The sequence below is a fragment of the Mesoplodon mirus genome, assembly GCF_964341445.2.
Source record: "Mesoplodon mirus genome assembly, chromosome: 15".
NCBI classification, from domain to species: domain Eukaryota; kingdom Metazoa; phylum Chordata; class Mammalia; order Artiodactyla; family Ziphiidae; genus Mesoplodon; species Mesoplodon mirus.
Window position 1 is genome coordinate 63,030,179 of NC_138991.1, and position 20,657 is coordinate 63,050,835.

At 45.7% G+C, this 20,657-nt stretch overlaps 1 protein-coding gene across 1 annotated transcript; it reads left to right on the forward strand.

Moving 5' to 3' along the window:
• Positions 1 to 4,925: 4,925 nt before the first annotated feature.
• Positions 4,926 to 9,153, forward strand: ZNF597 (zinc finger protein 597). The gene is made up of 4 exons (XM_082645234.1): positions 4,926 to 5,053; positions 5,203 to 5,285; positions 6,162 to 6,288; positions 8,265 to 9,153. The coding sequence occupies exons 2-4, from the start codon at positions 5,253 to 5,255 to the stop codon at positions 9,053 to 9,055; spliced, it is 951 nt and encodes a 316-aa protein (XP_082501360.1). The 5' UTR covers positions 4,926 to 5,053; positions 5,203 to 5,252; the 3' UTR covers positions 9,056 to 9,153.
• Positions 9,154 to 20,657: the final 11,504 nt, after the last annotated feature.

The following is a 20,657-nucleotide window of genomic DNA, read 5'->3' on the forward strand; positions in this document are numbered from 1 at the left end:
ATGTTATTTTGAATTTCTTAGTAGAGTTAATGAAATCAGATGCCCAGTTAAAACATAGATTTTTAGAATTAAATTTACAGAGTCAAATGGTATGAATAGCTTTCAACCGCACAATGCATACAATAGGGGCAAATTACTTTACAAGAGTATACTGAGTATACTTGCTTACCAACTAACCAGCAAAGTAAAAGCTTTTGTCTCACTAAACCCTCTCTATTATTCAGTATTAATAATTTTTTAAATGTTGACTAGCAAGATGGGTTTCATTTGAGTAGGTTCCCTCTGACTATGAGCGCATCATCCACAGCAAGGCAGAGCAGGCTTTTACATCTTGTTTATCCTTTTGCTGTTAATTGTGGTTATAATCACTTTTACAAAACTTTGATTGTTTTTTAAATCTATGTACTGGATTGTTTAAGTGATCTTCAGTCCTTTTATACGTTTGCCTTTCCTATTGTGATTTTCCCATTCCTATAGATCCTTGCCTCTTTTCTATTTAAGGAAGACTTTTCAATTATTTCTTTTAGGGCAGGTTTAGTGTTGCTGTATTCTTTTAGTTTTTGCTTAGGACACAGCAGGCTTTGACTCACTCCCTGGAACTCTTCTCTGCACTCCGGCTGGCTCAGTCCCCCGTCCCTCCAGGTACAGCCATTCTTATGCTGCAGGGGAGAAAGAGGCAGGCCATCACTTTGCTCCTGGCCACGCCATCTCTGTAACTCCCAGGCCAAGTGTCTCAGACAAGTCTGATCTCAGAATTCTCAATCTGATGGGCCTTTTTGGGGAAAATGAATTATCTGAGCACATAGTCCTCTAACCTACTATCCAACCCATCATTTCTTCTCCGTCCTCACTGTGTTTAACCTGCATTCTCTGTAGATCTCATTACCCTCCAGGAATCTCTGGTTGCAGCTTCTATTTGCAAGAATTAATCAGTATCAGTAGATCTAGAACCTTTCTTTGGAAGTGTCTCTGGCCTCAGTGACTGAAAAAGAATCCTGCTAGAGGGCCTCCCTGGTGGCGCAGTGGTTGAGAGTCCGCCTGCCGATGCAGGGGATACGGGTTCGTGCCCCGGTCTGGGAGGATCCCATATGCCGCGGAGCGGCTGGGCCCGTGAGCCATGGCCGCTGGGCCTGCGCGTCCGGAGCCTGTGCTCCGCAACGGGGGAGGCCACAACAGTGAGAGGCCCGCATACCGAAAAAAAAAAAAAAAAAAAAAAAAAAAGAATCCTGCTAGAGTTGATATGGAGCAAAGCCACTTTCTGGTAATGGGATTAATGTACTGGGGGTACATTTTAGAGCCCTGAGCTTCTTTCTGATGAAGGAACTCCTGCCCAGCTAGAGGTGATCCTAGCTTCAAATCATGAGAGCCTCTTATTCTTGGTGAAAGTAAAACCTGCAGGCATGAGCTACAGCCATCATTCCCCAATTAGAGACAAACTAGTGAACCCAGCTTTCTAACTGCTCAGTCAGGCATTTTGGATACTTATGAGAAAAGCCTCTTGCTGAAGTCGGGAAAAAAGATTATTCTTGCTTGTCTAGACTCCTTTGGTGCACTGTAAGAAGAACTTGTCAACTTCCCATTGGTAGTAAAATCTCATGAAGGATACACTAAAGGCTCTAAGCAGTGGTCCCCAACCTTTCTGGGCTCAGACGCCGGTTTCACGGAAGACAATTTTTCCACGAACAGCGGTGGCGGGGGCGTGTTGGGGAATGGTTCAGGCGATAATGCCAGCGATGGGGAGCGATGTGGAGCGGCAGATAAAGCTTCGCTGGCTCGCCCCCTGCTCACCTCCTGCTGTGAGGCCCAGTTCCTAACAGGCCATGGACTGGTACCGGTCCACGGCCTGGGGGTTGGGGACCCCTGCTATAAGAACAACAGACATACTTATTTTTAAGTAATAAACCCTAAAAAGCAGTACCATCTGGGAATGTTAAAAACACCAAACCTGGGAATTCCCTGGCTTCCCAGTGGTTAGGGCTCAGCACTTTCACTGCTGGGGACCAGGTCTGACCCCTGGTCTGGGAACCAAGATCCCGCAAGCTGCGCAGCATGGCCAAAATAACACCAAACCTAGTGAGTAATTCATTCTGGAAGTCATGTTTAAAATTACCAAGGAAAAAATATATACTTAACAATAAATAGTGATAACGTCTGGGTGATAAGAATGTGGTGCATTTATCTTCTATTTTTTATCTGTATTTTCTAACTTTCTAAAATGTACATATACTGTTTTGTAATAATAAAAAGTTACTTTTAATTTTAAAAAAGATGATGTGATCTTCAGAGAGAAAGCAGATATTTGGCTATGGAAAGAATTTTAATACATACAGATTATTATTATTATTGGTATGTTAGGGGCTGAAATGAAGAAACTTGTCAAAGGGTTGTGGTAGACGAATTTTTAAGTTTGGATGATTAAAATCTGTCACTTGAACTTCTAATGGATATATGGTCAAGCACCTCTGATTTTAAAAAAATCAAGTTAGGGGCTTCCCTGGTGGTGCAGTGGTTGAGAATCTGCCTGCTAATGCAGGGGACACGGGTTCGAGCCCTGGTCTGGGAAGGTCCCACATGCCGCGGAGCGACTGGGCCCGTGAGCCACAGCTACTGAGCCTGCGCGTCTGGAGCCTGTGCTCCGCAACAAGAGAGGCCGCGATAGTGAAAGGCCCGCGCACCGCGATGAAGAGTGGCCCCCACTTGCCACAACTAGAGAAAGCCCTCGCACAGAAACGAAGACCCAACACAGCAAAAATAAATAAATAAATTTAAAAAAAAATCAAGTTAGAAAAATAAATAAATAAATAAAAAATCAAGTTAGGTATATAATTCAGTCGTATTCTTTCAATCTTGGTCTATCATAGACTTTGTATCTCATCTCTTTCCTTTAAGCAAGATCAAGCTTTCAAGCTTCTTCTTTCTTGATCTACGTGTTCAGTTTTGGTAGTGAGAAGGCCTAGGGAAGATTTTGTTTCCTCTCCTGTTTCAAAGATAACTCTCCGGTTACCCAGTGAGTTAATACCACAGGCTTAACTTCTAGTCATTGGAAACTGGGTTTATCTCTTTGTAATAAGGAGAACAGGATTCAAAGTAAAGGGCCATTAGAGCCACTTGTTCTTGGTGAAAGGGCCACAGGTCAAAATCAGGAGGATCTGAGCCCCAAATGAGATATCCCTGACATAAGAATACCATAAAATTAAGTACAAAGGAAGAGGGGAAAGAGGACTACTTGAACAGCACTGTGATTACATGGTGAACATGTACCAGGCCATTAGCTCTTCTTCAACATTTACACTTTGGGTTGGTCTAACCTGTAGGAAAGTTTGTCCTTATCATTCTTCCACCTGTCCTTTCAGCACCTTTTTCCTTCCTCCTGGGACCCCCAGATACCTCTTTTGTGACCCATCCCCACAAGGCCTAGCTCTACTTGTCAAGATGTCACTTGTGGCAGATACGGTTAGTTAACCTGTCTATTCTTCGTCCTTCTTTTTATTTTCCAACAGAGCCCTGATTTTGTGCAGGCAGATGGTCAAGAGAGACTGGGTCCCCTGGAAGTGAACCATGATGGGTGAAAACCAATACAGTAGCTAGTCTTTTTACTCTTGATAATGATTGGTTTAGGATTGGTACATGACACAATGCTTGTCTGCATGTATTACGTGGATTCCATTGCCATCTTCCCCAACATGCTAAGGATGGCAGAGGACAAATATGGAAGTATTGGGACCGTGATGGTGTCATTACGCCATTGAATTAATCAACCTATAACTGCCCTACCTTTGAACATTTTGTTGGGTTTTCTGTTACTTGCAGCTGAAACTATCCTATCTGATACTCCACCAAATCCCATTACTTATTTTGTCAACTCTGATAATATTGTTTCAATTAATATGCAACCACTCCTTGAGTGACCTTTTAGGTATAGGAACATGCCTGGCACAAGAATAAGAAAATATATTGAGACGTATTCAGAATTTTCTATTAAGGTAAATATCACACTTGTTTTTTCCGACACCTTTGTAAACTGACAATTTCTTTGAAACTACCCTCTGAGGAGAGGCTTCTGAGTTCTTTGCAGCTGAGGAAAGTAAAGTTGTATATAGGCCAAAATGACACAAGCAATTAGTGGCAGAGCTGCGGAAGCAGCTCAATTTTCTAATTCCAAAGCCCTACACCACGGCACCCAATGCCAGTAAAGTGGAAAATATGTGGCAATGGGGCAGGTCGAATGGGAGGTATTAAGAGGCCTACAACGTCCCGCGAAGCAATCCGATGGCTCTACTACCGCTTGAAGTCCGCTGTGGCTCCAAGCCTGATATGGCTCGGTTGGGCTGCAGTCGCCGGGCACAATGCCCCTAGAATACACTGCGTTGGAGACAAGCAACCGGCCTGCGCCGACCTGAACTCTGTCCACTCAGAAGACGCCCCTTTACATTCCATGGCCCCGCAGTCCGCCCAAGACACAGCGGACTACTCAGGCTAAGACTAGGACCCGCATTCCTGGCCACTCAGGCATCTCACCTCGGCCGGACCAAAGATTCGGACCCACAGGGTACTGCCGGCCGAACCCACATTTCAGTACCGATACTCTTCAGGTTCCGGATTCTCTCCGTCTACTTGCTTTCCTTCTTCCCTGAAACATTACGTCCCTCCGTGGTCACCCTATCGCTCCACCTCACCAGGTCTGTGGGCACTGAGCTCACGGGGGAGACCCAGACAGCGGAACCGGAAATGCTTGGAAAAACTGAGGGAAAACTACATCTCCCAGAATGCCGGGTGAGCCGGGGGAGGGAGGTTCTCCGTTAAGGCGCCCTATTGGTCAACACTTAAAAGGGACTGCCCCCTCTTAGGCCACGCTAGCCAATCAGAGGCAGAGCTGCGTAAAAGCACGGGGGCCCGCCGCATCCAGCGGTTTTCCCGGCAGGTCCAGCGTAGGGGAGCATGGGAGCGTGGGAGCCTAACGGCGTCTCTCGGTCTCGAGTCTCGGCTGGGCGTCGCTTTCTGTTGCTTTTGCCTGGTTAGCGGGAGGCTTCCTGAGATCTTTAGTCTCGGAGCCGTAAGTGGGGCCCGGCCGGCCCGGGAGTCGGCCTTTACGAGGCTGGGCCGGGGAGAGGAGTCATAGGCTCAGGTCTTAAAGGGCGTGGGGATGTGAGGGGGTACGTGGAGGAGCTTGGCCCCTCCAAATACTATTTTCTCCCTTCCCAGATCTGTTCCGAAGTCCCTGTGGCGACTTGAAGACACTACCACCCCTCAAGATGGCATCCACACACTCTACAACCGGGGCCCAGGTGAGACCGGGTCCCTTCTCTCGGTCCAAGTTCCGGTCGCTCCTTTCTGGCCTCTGCCTGGCCTCTTTTGGAGGAGGGTGAGGCATGCCCGTGATGCGAGGGGCCCTGATCCCCAGAGAGCCCTTTCACCAAGCTGTCTTTGTTCCTACCAGGCATATAGGAGAAATGGCTTATCAGAGCCTTCCTTTTAGAACCACCAACTGGGAGCAGGGCCCATTGGAGAAGGCTATTACAGGGTACCTCAAAGTGTTTTTCTGGAATGCTGCTCAAACTTAACAGATTTCTAAGCTTCATTCCACACCTGTTGAATAAACAGAAACAAACAGAAACCCCAGGTGATTCTTAATCACACCAGAGCTCTATTGATTTATAAGTTTGGTAAACTTAGGGAAGGAGGAATAGGCCTGGATATGATGCTGCAGTGAGCTTAGCCATGAGTGTGACGAAGAAGGAGAGGGACTAGCAAAGGGAAGGATGTTGGGAGAACAATGGACCTCCTGTCCTGTCATGATTCTTCCCGGGCTGCTCAGTCTTCTCCTTTCCCTTAGAGCATCCCTACGTAATGGTTTCCTTAATGGTTCCCTGAGAGTTGTTCCCTCATCTTTTCTAATAGGCTCTTCTAGAACTTCTCCCAGTTTACCGTTTTGGTCCTTATACCACTACCTCCAGTGGTCCATTTTTACTCTCTCCTTCCTAATCCCCACCCCCAGCCCTCAGAACCCATTCATACCCCCTCGCCAGCACTCAGGGACCTTTTCCACAAAGCCCTTTTCTCCCTTGCCTCTGATGTTTCTAGCTCTTCTCAGCCTTCCCAGACTGAGTAAGGGGGTAGCTTTCCAGCTTCTTGTCCTGAGATGGGCTCTCATGTTGTTTCAGGGGCCAGTGCTGTTTGAGGACCTGGCTGTATATTTTTCGCAAGAGGAGTGTGTGAGTCTGCACCCTGCCCAGAGGTCCTGCAGCAGAGACACGCCACAGGAGTGTTTGGAGGATATGGCCTTGATGGGTAACAAAGTTGTTTTTCCTGCATTTTTGAACTTTGGTCATTTCTAGGATTAGGATTGCATATCTCATCCACATGTTGGTATGGGGGAGTGGGACCTATCCCTGAGTGATTTATGCGGACATGATAAGAACTTGCAGAAGAGTGCAGTTTTCAAAGGGTGAGTTGATTCTTAAAAGGCAAAAATTGGCAATTCCCTGACGGTCCAGTGGTTAGGGCTCGGTGCTTTCACTGCCAGGAGCCCCGGAAAGGGAACTAAGATCCCATGCAAGCCATGCAGCAGGGCAAAAAAAAATTAGGGACTTCCCTGGTGATGCAGTGGTTAAGAATCCACCTGCCAAAGCAGGGGACATGGGTTCGAGCCCTGGTCTGGGAAGATCCCACATACCATGGAGCAACTAAGCCTGTGTGCCACAACTACTGAGCCTGTGCTCTAGAGCCCACGAGCCACAACTACTGAAGCCGGCACGCCTAGAGCCCGTGCTCCGCAACAAAGAGAAGCCACAACAATGAGAAGCCCGCGCACCACAATGAAAAGTAGCCTCCGCTCTTGCAACTAGAGGAAGCCCGCTCTTGCAACTAGAGGAAGCCCGTGCGCAGCAGCAAAGACCCAATGCAGCTAAAAATAAATAAATAAAAATAAATAAATTTATTTTATAAAAAATTAAATTTTTTTTAAAAAGGCAAAAATCCTGTCTAATACAGTGACTGTGGTTTTGCATAAGACCTGATAATCTTTCCAGATATTTGTTACCGTCAATTCACAATTTTACTTGTGAAACTCCATTAGTATGGGTTACTATTATTTGCTAAAGGTTGGAAATCGCTTTAATCTTAAGGGGATGGTGTGCCTTTCTCACCTAAGAGGAACTATAATGTAGAAACATTAGTCATTTTATCCTAGTCTAGGATAAATCCTTGACTAGGGTTGACTGTTTGAACTTGCCCAGAACTCACATTTTATATTTTCTACTTCTGTCTTCATCGTGTTGTTTTCCTCTACCTTCTTGAACATGTGAAGCATATTTATAATAGCTCTTTAAACATTCTTTCTACTAGTTTTATCATCTGTGTCATTTCTGGGTCTGCTTTTGTTGATTGATTTTGCTCCTAGTTATGGGTCATATTTTTCTGCTTCTTTACATGCCTGGTAATTTTTGATTGGATGTTGGACATTGTGAGTTTTATGTTGTTGTATGCTGGCTTTTGCTGTATTTTCAAAACAATTTTTGGACTTTGGGGTAGGGTGCTCATTTATCAGTAAGTTACTTGGGATCAATATCATCCTTTCAAGGCTTGCTTTTTGCTTTGTTAGGGTGTGTTCAGAGCAATCTTTAGTCTAGGGCTGATTTGGCCTGCTGCTAAGGCAGTGTCTTTCTAAGCATACTGCCTGATGCTCTGTGTGGTAGGGAGTCTTTCCATTTTGGCTGGTGGGAACATGAACTATTGAACTATTATGTGAATTCTGGAGATTGCTCTTTCTATTCCTTTTTGATGGTTCTTTCCCTGACCTGGGGTAGCTTCCTCAGATGCATTTACAGATTAGTATGCAGCCAGAGTCTTAAGGGGACCCCATCTAGATGCCCAGAGGTCTCTGCCTGGGCATCTGCCTCTTCTCTGGTATTTTGCTGTCAAATTCTAGCAGCCTTGGCATTCCTGAACTTGGTCTCTTCGAATCAGCAAAAACCACTGAAGACTGGATTTCCACACACTGCCCTGCAGCCCAGAAACCCTTTCCAGGCAGTGAGCTGGGGAAGTCATAGGGCTGTTGCTTTGGAAGGAAAGATCCCTTTTGGATTGATATATTGGCTTTATAAATTAAGAATATTTGGGAAAATATTAAAAACCAATGCTTTTGGGCAGGCCTGAGTTTTGTCAGCCATCCTACAGCTTCCTGGTCCTCTGTGTAACTAGTTTGTTCTTTCCCCAGTACTAATCGAGGGTGTTTATGTTTTGCTTTGTTTTGTTTTTATCAACAGGAGGAGAAGGCAAGATTGAGATTAATCAGAAGCTAAGGCTAGAATCTATGGGACTTGAAGAGCTTGCCCTAGAAAAATACTCCATTGCTGTGCCCCTTGTCTACTACCCAGAAAAATCCTCTGGGCATGGAGTTGGAAACCTTGAAAGGAAAATGTCAAATAGAACTGCTTGCAAGAGAAGGTTCATAAGCCTTTTAGTTACCATTGAAAACCACACCCCTTTGATAGAACTATCTCAGTGTTTAGGAGCCAGAGCACTTTCTGAAATTCTTGAATTTCCTGGGGAAGAAGCCAAAAATTCATACAAGTGTCCTGAATGTGACCAAAGCTTCAGTGATAGTTCATACCTTGTTTTGCATCAGAAAATGCATTCAGGAGAGAAAACGTATAAATGTGGTGACTGCGGGAAGATATTCAGTCACAGAGCCAGCTTAAGAACCCACCAGCGAATCCACACCGGCGAGAAACCGTATAAGTGTGCCGAGTGCGGCAGCAGCTTCCGCCAGCACTCACATCTGTCTCGGCACATGAATATCCATGTAAAGGAGAAACCCTACACCTGTGGCATATGTGGAAGAGGTTTCATGTGGCTCCCAGGATTGGCACAGCATCAGAAAACCCACGCTGCCAAAAAAGCCTGTGGTAAATATTTTGATCAGAAAACAAATCTGGCTTTGCCTGAGAAAAGGCACGGGGTCAGCCAGCCAGCACCCATGCAGTCCGAGCAGGAAATACTTAGGGCAGCCCTCGCACTTGGCCCTCCCCGAGCAGGGCCACGAGGACAACCCTGAACACTGCAACGACTGCGGGGAAAATTTGCTTTCGTTCTTAAAATTCGAACCCTTAAAGTGTCCTGAGTGTTCGATGACCTTTCTTCGTATCTCTGAGCTTATCTCCCATCAAAGCATTCACAGAGGGGAAAGGCCCCATAAATGCAAACCCTGTGCAGAAAGTTTTATTTCGGACTCAGAGCTTGCATGCCACCAGAAGAACCACACAGTCTCAAACCTTTTAAATGTACCGTGTGTGGGAAAAGTTTCAGGTTGAAAACACATCTCATTGTCCATCAGCAAACCCATGCGCAAAACACCACGTAAATATAGCAAGTTTACATTAATGCTCGTGCTTCTCAATATTTATACTGAAAACTGGGGCACAATTACCCTTTATGTGCCAGGTACTGTGCTAAGCATTTTACACACATTCCATGTAATATATCATTTAATTTTGACCACAACCTTGATTTAGGCACCATGATTTCTGTTTTATAATCAAGGAAGCATAGTAAGTGTCACAGCTACTGAACAAAGCCAGAATTGTAACCCAGTAGCTCAGTTACTATCCAGATTCCATTTGTATGAGCCGGAGAAAGATACAGAACTTATTAAAAAAAAAATCAGTTTTCACTAAAATGAAGGTTATTGCTAGAGTTCTTTTAATTTTGTTTACATGGTTTCTAAGTAAGTTTTAGAAGGCAAATTTATTTATTGTTTGCTAGTTCTGCAGACCTAAGATCTAGGAAAGTAAGTACCTTTATATCTATTTTATACTTTTTTTTTTTTTTTTTGCTGTAACAATCAGAATGTAATGTTTGTATGAGATTATTGTTTTACATATGAACTTCTGGAGGGGTTTGGAAGCTTTTTTCCCTCCATATGAAGTGTTCCCAAATGGGTTGGACTAGTTAGTGTCAAGATGGCTGTTAGTATCCGTGAAGTTAGTATCCATTCTCAGATCTGATGGCACTGGCCTTTGTGATTCAAGTGTTTGGAAGGAATTTTAGCAATCTGACTACAGCCCTTTCTGGTGCCTGGACTTGAGCAATGGAAAGGTACTTGTTTCTAAGAGGATTTACCTCCAAGTCTCTACCAAAGCACATTAGCTGCCTTACTATGAATAACAGTAACCCTTGTTTAGTGTGCATGCTCAATACTTCAGTTATATTATTTAATTTAATCTTCAGAATAAATCTGACAGAAAAGGACTATCCTCCTTTTGTAGATGAGTAAGTAGAGCCCATGGAGGGTACAATCAGTACATTTCCCAAGACACAAAAGTAGCAACGTGCTGAAGCCGGCATTTAACCTCTGGTCTCTGCTGTCAGAGGCCATGTGTTCGGCGACACTGCGTTATATGTTGGCATTCGCACCACATGTTAAAACTGCAGGCAGCTGGGAGACTGAGATCGGTGGGTGAGGATGGCCATCATGGAGGCTACCCTGTGCACGTGCTTCACTCCCTTAATCCATCCCAAGCCTGACTTACATGTATGGTTACAAAGCAACTGAGAGACTGTTTGGGACTTGAGGTTCAAACTCCATCCCTATAATCAGATTGCAAACTCTACAGAGTATAGTTTTAGTTTAGTTTGAGTTGAGTTTAGGTTTTAGTTGAGTTTGGTTTAAGAAAAAAGCTTTTCTTCCTCATATCCAAAGAAAGATACATATAGAAAATTGTTAGAGCTTAATCAAAATACTTGAAAATATATAGGTCTTTAGATACTGCTGTTACATGTAAATACTGGAGCAAAATATTGTTAAATGGAATGGTTATTAATGTTAAAGAACCAGGGGATCTTGTAAATGTTACGTTCATGTGGAATTTCTCTTTAAAGCAAAATTGTGTACCTATCAGCAAAGCAGCATTTAAAGGGGTTTTTGATTGGGATGTGAGAATTGTCTTATTCTATATAAATGGTATAAAAGTATGGCATTTACTAAAATGGTATTATCACTGGGAAACCTCAGGAGTAATAATAGGCCTCTTTAGGACTAATTGGAGGAAAGTAGTACCTGGAAGGTAGGGTCTTTGTACTGAACAGCAGGTTTAGAACTGAATGTACAAAAAGGTGCTGGCTACTGCTGTAAGCTCTTAACACTGATTAGAGGCAGGAAGATTCTGTTGGTGAGGAAAAGGGAAACCAATAGCCCTAACCCAGGTCATCCACTCCTTTCCCCCTTTTCCTCATTCTTCTTTTGCTTCTTGTTTGCAGATCCACAGTTGAGACCCTGTGCTCTGTATGTCAAGGTCACACTTGGCTCATTTTTTCCGATGTCTCCGCTCTTAGGATACAGGACACCAGTCTGCCAGGCCTTTGGGGTCTCAAATAAAAAAGCGAGGTCTCCTATAGGTTCTTCTTCAGCAAGTCTCTCTGTCTGAGGTGTTTAGAATTGTGTAGAAAGATGGTCTCCAGTTAGGTTTCTTATCAGCCAGCTCTGGGATATAAAGACCTTTGCTAAATATCAGAAAGTACTGCCTCCCTGCTTTCCTGCTTCTGCCTTCCGTGGGAGCAGCTGGCACAATGTGCCATTGGCACATAGTAGGGGCTCCCATATTTCAGTTAACTGAAGAGTTGCAGGGTCGAGGATGAAATTGGGAAAGAGGTTCCTAGTAGCAGAGTTGCTGCAGAAAGAAGTAGAGAAGACTATTTTAGAAGGCATTTGGACAGAGTGGCACTGGCCTGAAACATGGAAGCTGTCATCCTTTCCTTTGCTCCTAAGAAAATACAGGGGAAGGTGAAAATTCATACCATAAATGATGTTCTGCATTCAGCATGGGAAATTACCTTTCCAGATGAGGTTTCCTTCACAATTAACTTCAGTTTTTACATTTTTATTTTCTAGATTTTGGAAGATTAGGCCAAACCTCCATAAGAGATTAGAAAAATATCTTTTACAAAGACATTAATATATACATGAGTATAATTAAAATGCCTTTTTGGTGTAATATTGTTAATGATTGTTATGCGGGGGAAAAAATATCCCTGAGTGTCAGCTACTGTGAAAGAGGCATCTTTTCAGTTGTTGCTTTATTGTGCACTTGCACCTAAATCCATTTGCTGGATGTAATTCGAGCTGCTCTGAGCCCAAGGAATTGAAGGAAGCGGTCAGTATCCATCAGTGAGACCCATGCTGGTTTTATGCAGATGGCTTTTTCACCCTCTGTTTACAGTGTTAACTGACAGATTCCACAGATGGTCATTAATTCAGAGACATCATTAGCCTACCATGTTACTTTCAATGAATACTTGGATGAAAGTTAATATAGGGATGAAAAACTAAATGCAGGAGTTTATTGCTAGGAACAGTTGGTTCACAACATTTTGCATCATGGATGTTGACACAGGCAGAGTGAAAACTTTGTACTGAAGAATTCAATTGTTGAACAAATTTCTTTGGTTTTGTTGTTGATGCAGTGATGAAAATGTGTATTAAAGTCCTTAATGTGATTGCTGAACTATCAGGTTCTCTAACATACATCATTGATGAAACAGCATTATTCCAATAGCATGCAGATGTTAACAGTTTACATTTTGTAATTAAAGAAACTGTGGAATTTAATTGTTATTCTTGAAGGAGTTGAACTCAAAATAGTTTTGTTTACAGTGTTGTTGCAGTAGGTAATAGTCTATTCACATCCCTGCATTTAACACAGAAAATGACTAACCCAGTAATTCAGGGAGTTAAAACTAAAAACAAGTGACATTTCACAGCAAATACTGTTCTGAGTCTTTGACTCCTGTGATTCCATATAATTAAGTGGCATTGTTCTGATGACTGCAGCATGTCATACAATCTGATACTGCAGATTTTGCTCAAAGTAATCTGCCAGTTTACTGCATATGTGTACTAAGCAGGTTGTAGTTTATCTGAATAAAGAGTCTATTTGAAAGTGTTCATTAAACTTGTTAAGCCTATAGGATTTCCGTTGGAAAGTGTTTTTGCTTGGACATCTGTTTAAAAAGTAACTAATCTTCATTAGAAGTGTTTATATTCATCTGTTTTAGTTTTGTAGCTAGAGCTATTGATATCAGGATGACCATTATCCATCTTTTCACAGCCCGTCTGACTGCAGGTGTTTTGTCTTATTTTTTTGACACCCTTCCTTGTATTAACAATCTAGGGAGTGTGGGGATATGATATAAATATAGTTATATAAACCTGAGAATATGCTGCAATCTCTAGTTCCTTTGGATACCTTAGAAGTAATATGTTTGTTGGAGGCACTTGTGCTGTTTGTTTAATGCTTGGATTTTACAGTTTTTGGTGTATTCTCATCAGTCTTAGCTCTACAGTTCAAGCTCTCACTGGGCAGTGATTACTGTCTGATGTGCAATTTGGCATCTAATAAATGCTTTTTTATGATGATGACAATGAAGTGAACTTAAAAATTTTTTTTTACACTTTAGTAGTTTGAGATGTCAATGAGATGTGACATCGTGTGGAAGGATTGGAAGGGGTTAATGAGTGACTTCGGCCGTTTAATAATGGAGGTAAAATCTTTTGCTCGCCGGAAGTCAGAAGAAAACTCCAGCACAGCTCCCGGGAGACGGCATTAGACGTCATCTTCCCTTCCAGTCTTTGCTCCACGACGGCTATACCTCCGGCCACGCAGGCCACCAAAGCCCTGCGTGGGCCGCCGTCTGGAGCGGGGGTTGAAGCTGAGAACGCGTGGAGTAAGGCTCCCAGAAAGCTTTGCGAGGCCTGGGAGAGACCTTGTGGCACTCGGCCATCAGCCGCGCAAGCCGGCGGAAACACCAACGAGACGGGACGCGCTAGAGCGGCCCACAAGGCTGGGAATCGAAAGTCCTACGCTTACTTCCGTCGCCCTCTTCCGGCGGCAGAGCTGCATGTTCCTGGAGCGGCCGTAGTGGGCGGGGGACCCGGCGGCTGCTCGGCCACGCGCTCGGCCAGGCTCCCGGCCCACCTTCGCCACCCAACGAGAGGAGGCCTCTGCAGAAGCCGAGCGGGGCGGGTGAGAGCGTCTGCGGAGCGGCTCCTCTGGTCTCTCCCTCCGCACCAGCGGGAAGGTTACGTGGGTGGGACTGTAGGGGGCCAGCCCGAATCTCGCACTGGTGACGGGAGAAGGAGCCCGGCGCTACCTCCTGGGCCCTAACCTTACTTTGGCAACGCGAAGCTATGGGCTCGCCCTGTTTGTCTCTTAACTTGTCGAAAGGGACGCTTTGAGCTTCTCACTTGCCCTGGGTAGAGTGTCTTCTGCCAACTAAAGAGTGTCGCTGCCTGTCCAGTTCTGCAAGGCTTGAGTCGTTAGCCATTGCAGTCACCTTCAACACAACCCGAAAGGAATTCAGGGCGAAGATCAGGAATGAGGCACTCTGTGCTCTGGGAAAACTGGCAGAGCAGGCCTTCAGAGAGTGAGATATTTTAAGGAGAAAATTTTATGAACCCAAATTCTTGCATCGTCCCATACTTGGAAAAGCACTAAAAGCATTACTGAAACATCTGTTCCTTGTGAATAGCAGTAACCTTCTACAGAGGGGCGTGCTGCATACCCCTTCGTCAAAATCACATATATCCCCCTCCTAATTTCTTCAGAACAGTTTCTCAGAGCTATCTGAGAGGCTGTCTCCCCAGCTGTAGTCCTCAGTAAGACAATGAATAAACTTGACCGACAACTTTTAAGTTGTGTGTTGTTTTAAAAGTCGACACTTCTCTCTGGAACCAGCGCCAGTCTCCTCACCTGATTTCTGTGCACTCCACAGCCGAATTCTAACATGCTTTTGGTCAGAGTGTATCTTGGGATCACCTGAATCCATAGTCCCCACCCCCCCTTTCCCGCCCCAACCCCCAAGCGAGCTTAGCCACTTCCATGACTACAAGTACCTCACTTTATGTCTAGCCCCAATTTTTCTTCTCTCCTGCGCTCTAGATGCCTGTATTCAAGTGCAAAAGAGAGATCTTCCTTTGATGTCTCTGAGGCATGAAAACACATGCCCAATGGAATATTACTCAGCCATAAAAAAGAACAAAATAATGCCATTTGCAGCAACATGGATGGATCTAGAGATTATCATATTAAGTGAAGTAAGACAGAGAAAGACAAATATATGATATCACTCATGTGGAATCTAATTTAAAAAAATGATACAGTTGAACTTATTTACAAAACAGAAACAGACTTACAGGTATCAAAAACAAACTTACAGTTACCAAAGGGGAAACGTGGGGAGGGGGTAGGGATAAATCAGGAGCTTGGGATTAACATACACACACTCCTATATATAAGATAGATAACCGACAAGGACCTGTGTGTATAGCACAGGGAACTCTATTCAGTACTCTGTGATAACCTATATGAGAAAAGAATCTAAAAAAGAATGAAAAAAGTATATGTATAACTGAATCACTTTGCTGTAACCTGAAACTAACAAAATGTTGTAAATCAACTATACTCCAAAAAAATTCAAACAAACAAGCAAACAAAAACCAAACACATGCCCAAAACCGAACTCATGCCTTTAGTCCTTTTTTTAAAAAAGATTTTTATTTATTTATTTATTTATTTATTTCTGGCTGAGTTGGGTCTTGCTGTGTGCGGGCTTTGTCTAGTTGCAGTGAGTATGGGCTACCTTTTTTTTTTTTTTTTTTTTTTTGCTGTACGCAGGCCTCTCACTGTTGTGGCCTCTCCCGTTGCGGAGCACAGGTTTCGGATGCGCAGGCTCAGCGGCCATGGCTCACAGGCCCAGCCGCTCCGCGGCACATGGGATCTTCCCAGGCCGGGGCATGAACCCGCGTCCCCTGCATCGGCAGGTGGACTCTCAACCACTGCGCCACCAGGGAAGCCCCAGTAGGGGCTACTTTTTGTTGCAGTGCGCAGGCTTCTCATTGTGGTGGTTTCTCTTGTTGCAGAGCACGGGCTCTAGACATGCATGCTTCAGTAGTTGTGGCACGCGGGCTCAGTAGTTGTGGCTCGCAGGCTCTAGAGCACAGGCTCAGTAGTTGTGGCTCACAGGCTTAGTTGCTCCGCGGGATGTGGGATCTTCCCGGACCAGGACTCAAACCCATGTCCCCTGCACTGGCAGGTGGATTCTTAACCACTGCGCCACCAGGGAAGTCCCATTCCTTTAGTCCTTCATCTGTCTGCCTCCAGTATGTGGCGCCACATCCACACAATTGCTCATGCTACTAACACACACTCCCTCCTCTGCTTCTCAAACTCTCAATCATCAAGTCCTGTGGATTCTACCTCAAAAATATCTCTCAGGGCTTCCCTGGTGGCGCAGTGGTTGAGAATCTGCCTGTTAATGCAGGGGACACGGGTTCGAGCCCTGGTCTGGGAGGATCCCACATGCCGCGGAGCAACTAGGCCCGTGAGCCACAACTACTGAGCCTGCGCGTCTGGAGCCTGTGCTCCGCAACAAGAGAGGCCACGATAGTGAGAGGCCCACGCACCGCGATGAAGAGTGGCCCCCGCTTGCCACAACTAGAGAAAGCCCTCGCACAGAAACGAAGACCCAACACAGCAAAAATAAATTAAAAAAAATATATCTCTCAAAGCTGACTTCTCTCTGTCTCCACCCTTACCCAACAGCACTGCCCCAGGTTGACAGCAAGGCAGGGACAGGGTTTTGACGTTGTGGGGATGACCATAGCCAGATGCTGCAGACTGGGACAAGCTCGGAGACAAGAGACACTCAGGAGGCTGTTGCAATAAAGCGAGTGAGAGATGAGGGCCCTCACTAGGGGTCACGGGAATGAGGAAGATGGGGCTTTGAGACAGATTGAGGAGGAAAAGGTGACGCTTTGGTGGGGTGAGAAAGCAGGGAGTCAAAGATGACTTGGAAGTTTCTGGTTTGGGTGACTTGATGGTTGGTAGCTTTGTGGAGAGATTGCTTGCCTCTCATGAGTTTACAGTTTTTCTAAACTTTCTAGGGAGACGTGTTCATCACAAGCGAGGGTGACAGTGCAGCTATGTTCAGTGTGATCGAGAAGAGGTATGTTATGCTGTGAGAGGGGTCGTACCTGGCCAGAAAGAAGAGCTGAGAGCTAAATACCGACTTCATTGGTTGGAGGCTTCCGGAAAGGGCACAGGGTCCTAACAGAGAACATAGCAAGGGCCTCAGGTAATGTGTCAGCTGACCCCACACATAGTAAGCTTTTCCTGCTCACCTATACTGTCTGTTTCCAGGGAAAAACAGAAATTGGAGAACCCAGATGCCCAACCAAACCCCACAGAGAGACAGGGTGTGACATTCCCAGATTCAGTTCAGTCCCAGCTGGTATGAAGCTATCCCCTGAGCCATAAGATGCTTGCAAACTTGGGTGCCCTGGAACTCCCCACCCCCCAGAACTGGAGAGCCCCCTGATAAAAGATACCACCTGGGGGCGGGATTCAAACCTGCAAGCCCACCATCCTGGTCCTGAAACACTGCTGTCAATGCATTAGGCCCCTCTGCCAGGAGGGGTGGCTGCGCCAGAGAGGCTCTTAGCCACCTCTGGAGAGTGTGCCATCAGTGGCTAAAGCCAGAGATGCCCACCAAGGAGCAGATCCTGGAGCTGCTGGAACTGGAGCTCTCCGGCCCATCCTGTCTGAGGGATCCACACTGGGTTCAGTGTCACACCCAGAGGGTGACAAAAGACAGCATCCCTGATGGGGGATTTGCAGAGAGAGCCCAGGAACCAGGATGCTGGGTGAGAAGGGCCAGAGGAGACTCAGAGAGTGAACACAGGATGGGTGATAAGCTCCTCTCCTTGGGAAAGAGTAGACGGGGGGATACCCTGAGCATATGTTACACCCCTGCTTCCTCTTCCCCCAGGGGTCCTGTCTCCAAGGCCTCCAACAAGAGTCCACACCATTGAGCTGAGGGTCACCTTTATTTTGGCCCAAGAAAGACCCAAACTTTCAAGGTTTCATGGGCAGCTCGGAGTAGAACTGAAAAGAAAACTAGAGAGCATTTTGTCTAAAACCTCATTTTACTGATAAGGAAACTGAGGTGCAGGCATCTTAGAGCTCAGTAACTGGCTGCCTGCAGCACTGAAAATGGAACCTGGCTCTTCAGTGCCTTTTCCCCATGCCAGGCCTTTTCCCACCATCTCAGGCTGTCTCCTGGTCAGGTTCAAGTGCAGTGGCATGTGTGTGATCAGCTAACTCCTTGTGAAGAAGTAACTTCTGTCTCTCTCAAAAAGACATGGGTCTGGTTGTTCAACTTTGTGAGTATAATAAAAAAAAACTGAACTTTGTACTTTAAAAGGATGAATTTTATGGTATATGAATTATATATCTCAATTTAAAAAATTATCTTTGGCGGGCTTCCCTGGTGGTGCAGTGGTTGGGAGTCCGCCTGCTGATGCAGGGGATGTGGGTTTGTGCCCCAGTCCTGGAGGATCCCACATGCCGCGGAGCGGCTGGGCCCGTGAGCCATGGCCGCTGGGCCTGCGCGTCCGGAGCCTGTGCTCCGCAGCGGGAGAGGCCACAACAGTGAGAGGCCGGCGTACCACACACACACACACACACAAATTAACTTTGAAGTAAAAAAAAAAGTTGAAATGTATTTTAAAGCTGCAATAGGGCTTCCCTGGTGGCACAGAGGTTGAGAGTCTGCCTGCCGATGCAGGGGACACGGGTTCGTGCCCCGGTCCGGGAAGATCCCACGTGCCACGGAGCGGCTGGGCCCGTGAGCCATGGCTGCTGAGCCTGCGCGTCCAGAGCCTGTGCTCCGCAATGGGAGAGGCCACAGCAGTGAGAGGCCCGCGTACCGAAAAAAAAAATCATTTAGTGTTTATTCTATCAAGTATACTGCTTTCTGGAAAACAACCTACTCAGAAACTAGTTCAAAGGTTATTTACAAGATAAACTAATAGCTATGCTAAGCTATTACTTTGTAGAGCTAATTAAAAAAGAAAAAAATAAACTATATTATTGGCCTTCCCTGGTGGTGCAGTGGTTGAGAGTCTGCGTGCCGATGCAGGGGACAGGGGTTCGTGCCCCGGTCCGGGAAGATCCCGCGTACCGCGGAGCAGCTGGGCCCGTGAGCCATGGCCGCTGAGCCTGCGCGTCCGGAGCCTGTGCTCCGCAACGGGAGAGGCCACAACAGTGAAAGGCCCGCGTACAGAAAAAAAAAAAAAAAAAGGCTGCAATAAAATATTTAAAGGTAATACACAAAATAACGCATCAGAGACATGAAATAATTTATGCTACCGGCATGACTTATTTTGGGGCAGACCTGATAGTAAAGCTGCTTTTGCCTTTTCCGTGCAAAGATATCTTGTAAGATGAGCTGTTAGAACCACTAGCATTTTTCAACTACTTATCTGAGTGCGTTAGAAGTTTCTCAATAGTGTGCAACCAAAATAAAAATCAAATAAACTGCATGTTAATATAGGAATGCAGTTCCCAAAAGGATTTTTTTAAATACTGAAAAGATGTGTCCTGGTTTAGGCACGATTTCCTTCCATAGAACCCACCTGTTGCAAAGGGAAAAGAGTGTCTCATAGTTTCAAAGAACTGAGCGTGGGAGAGTTTTCACTGGGGTTTGGGGAAAAGCTATAGACTGAGCAGGAAATCCAGATGAAAAGAGGAGCCGATGCATGTCTCTGGTGGGAGGCGTGCTTCCCGCTCAGCTCCTCCGCCCACCCCTTACTCTTTAGAAGCAAACTTCTCCATCAGAACTTTCTCCTTAGCTCCAGTTTCTCCCTCCTGAGGGCATGTATCTGACTTCTGGTGTGATCCTTGACCTCCGATTCTCAAAATCCTGGATCAGAGAGGACTCTTACCATCCTCTTCCAGAACAGAGCCTGATTCCCAAGAAATCATCCTGCTCAGTGCAGCATATGCCTCAGAAGTGGACATACAGGGGCATGCGCTCTGGAGGTGTCTGGGTCCCTGATGTGCTCTGAAAACATACCTCACTGGTGGGCTTCTTCCCTGTATTCAAAGGAGTTCAGATGGACCGGTGTTTATGAAGCCTTCATTTGGGGCATTCTAGAGGCTATAACATGATCCCCCTCATCCCTGCACCGGCCCATCCAAGGTATTCACAGAAGCAACCAGGGCTCCAGGGGCAAAAAGTCTGCATGGCCGGAAGTCCAGCTTCCTAGAACTTAAAACAACTAGGATGCCCCCAAATGAAATGTTGCAGCTTGTGAAGTGGCGAATTCCCCCATCTACAAGAATTTCTAACAAGAGCCTGGATGACAGCTTATCAGGGTGTGGTAGGAGGATCTATGTAACAGGCAGTGTGGACAATCTTGCTTTTTCCTCCAGCAATAGGCTGTGATTTTGAAGAGGTTTGTAAAGAGGAGTGTGGGGCAGTTGATCACCTCCCAGTTTTGCTGTGGGCCAGCTTTGCCAGGGGTAGCCTTGCCCACTGGTCCATACTTCCAGTGGTGGCTGGACCAGACCCATGAGAGCCACCCAGACAGGGACCAGACCTCTTGAGGGGCGAAGTATTTATGCCCATGGAGCCTTTGCCTTAGAGTGCTGGGGCATTCACCACAATGGAGGCAAATAACTTGGATCCTCTCATTTAAACCTTATAAAGTTAAAGAAACAGGTTTGAAAGGGGAACTAGAGCCAGGACTGAAGCTAGGTCTGTCCAAAGCCAAAGTTCACGCACACCAGGTGCTATGGTCTGAACGTCTGTGCACCCCCCCT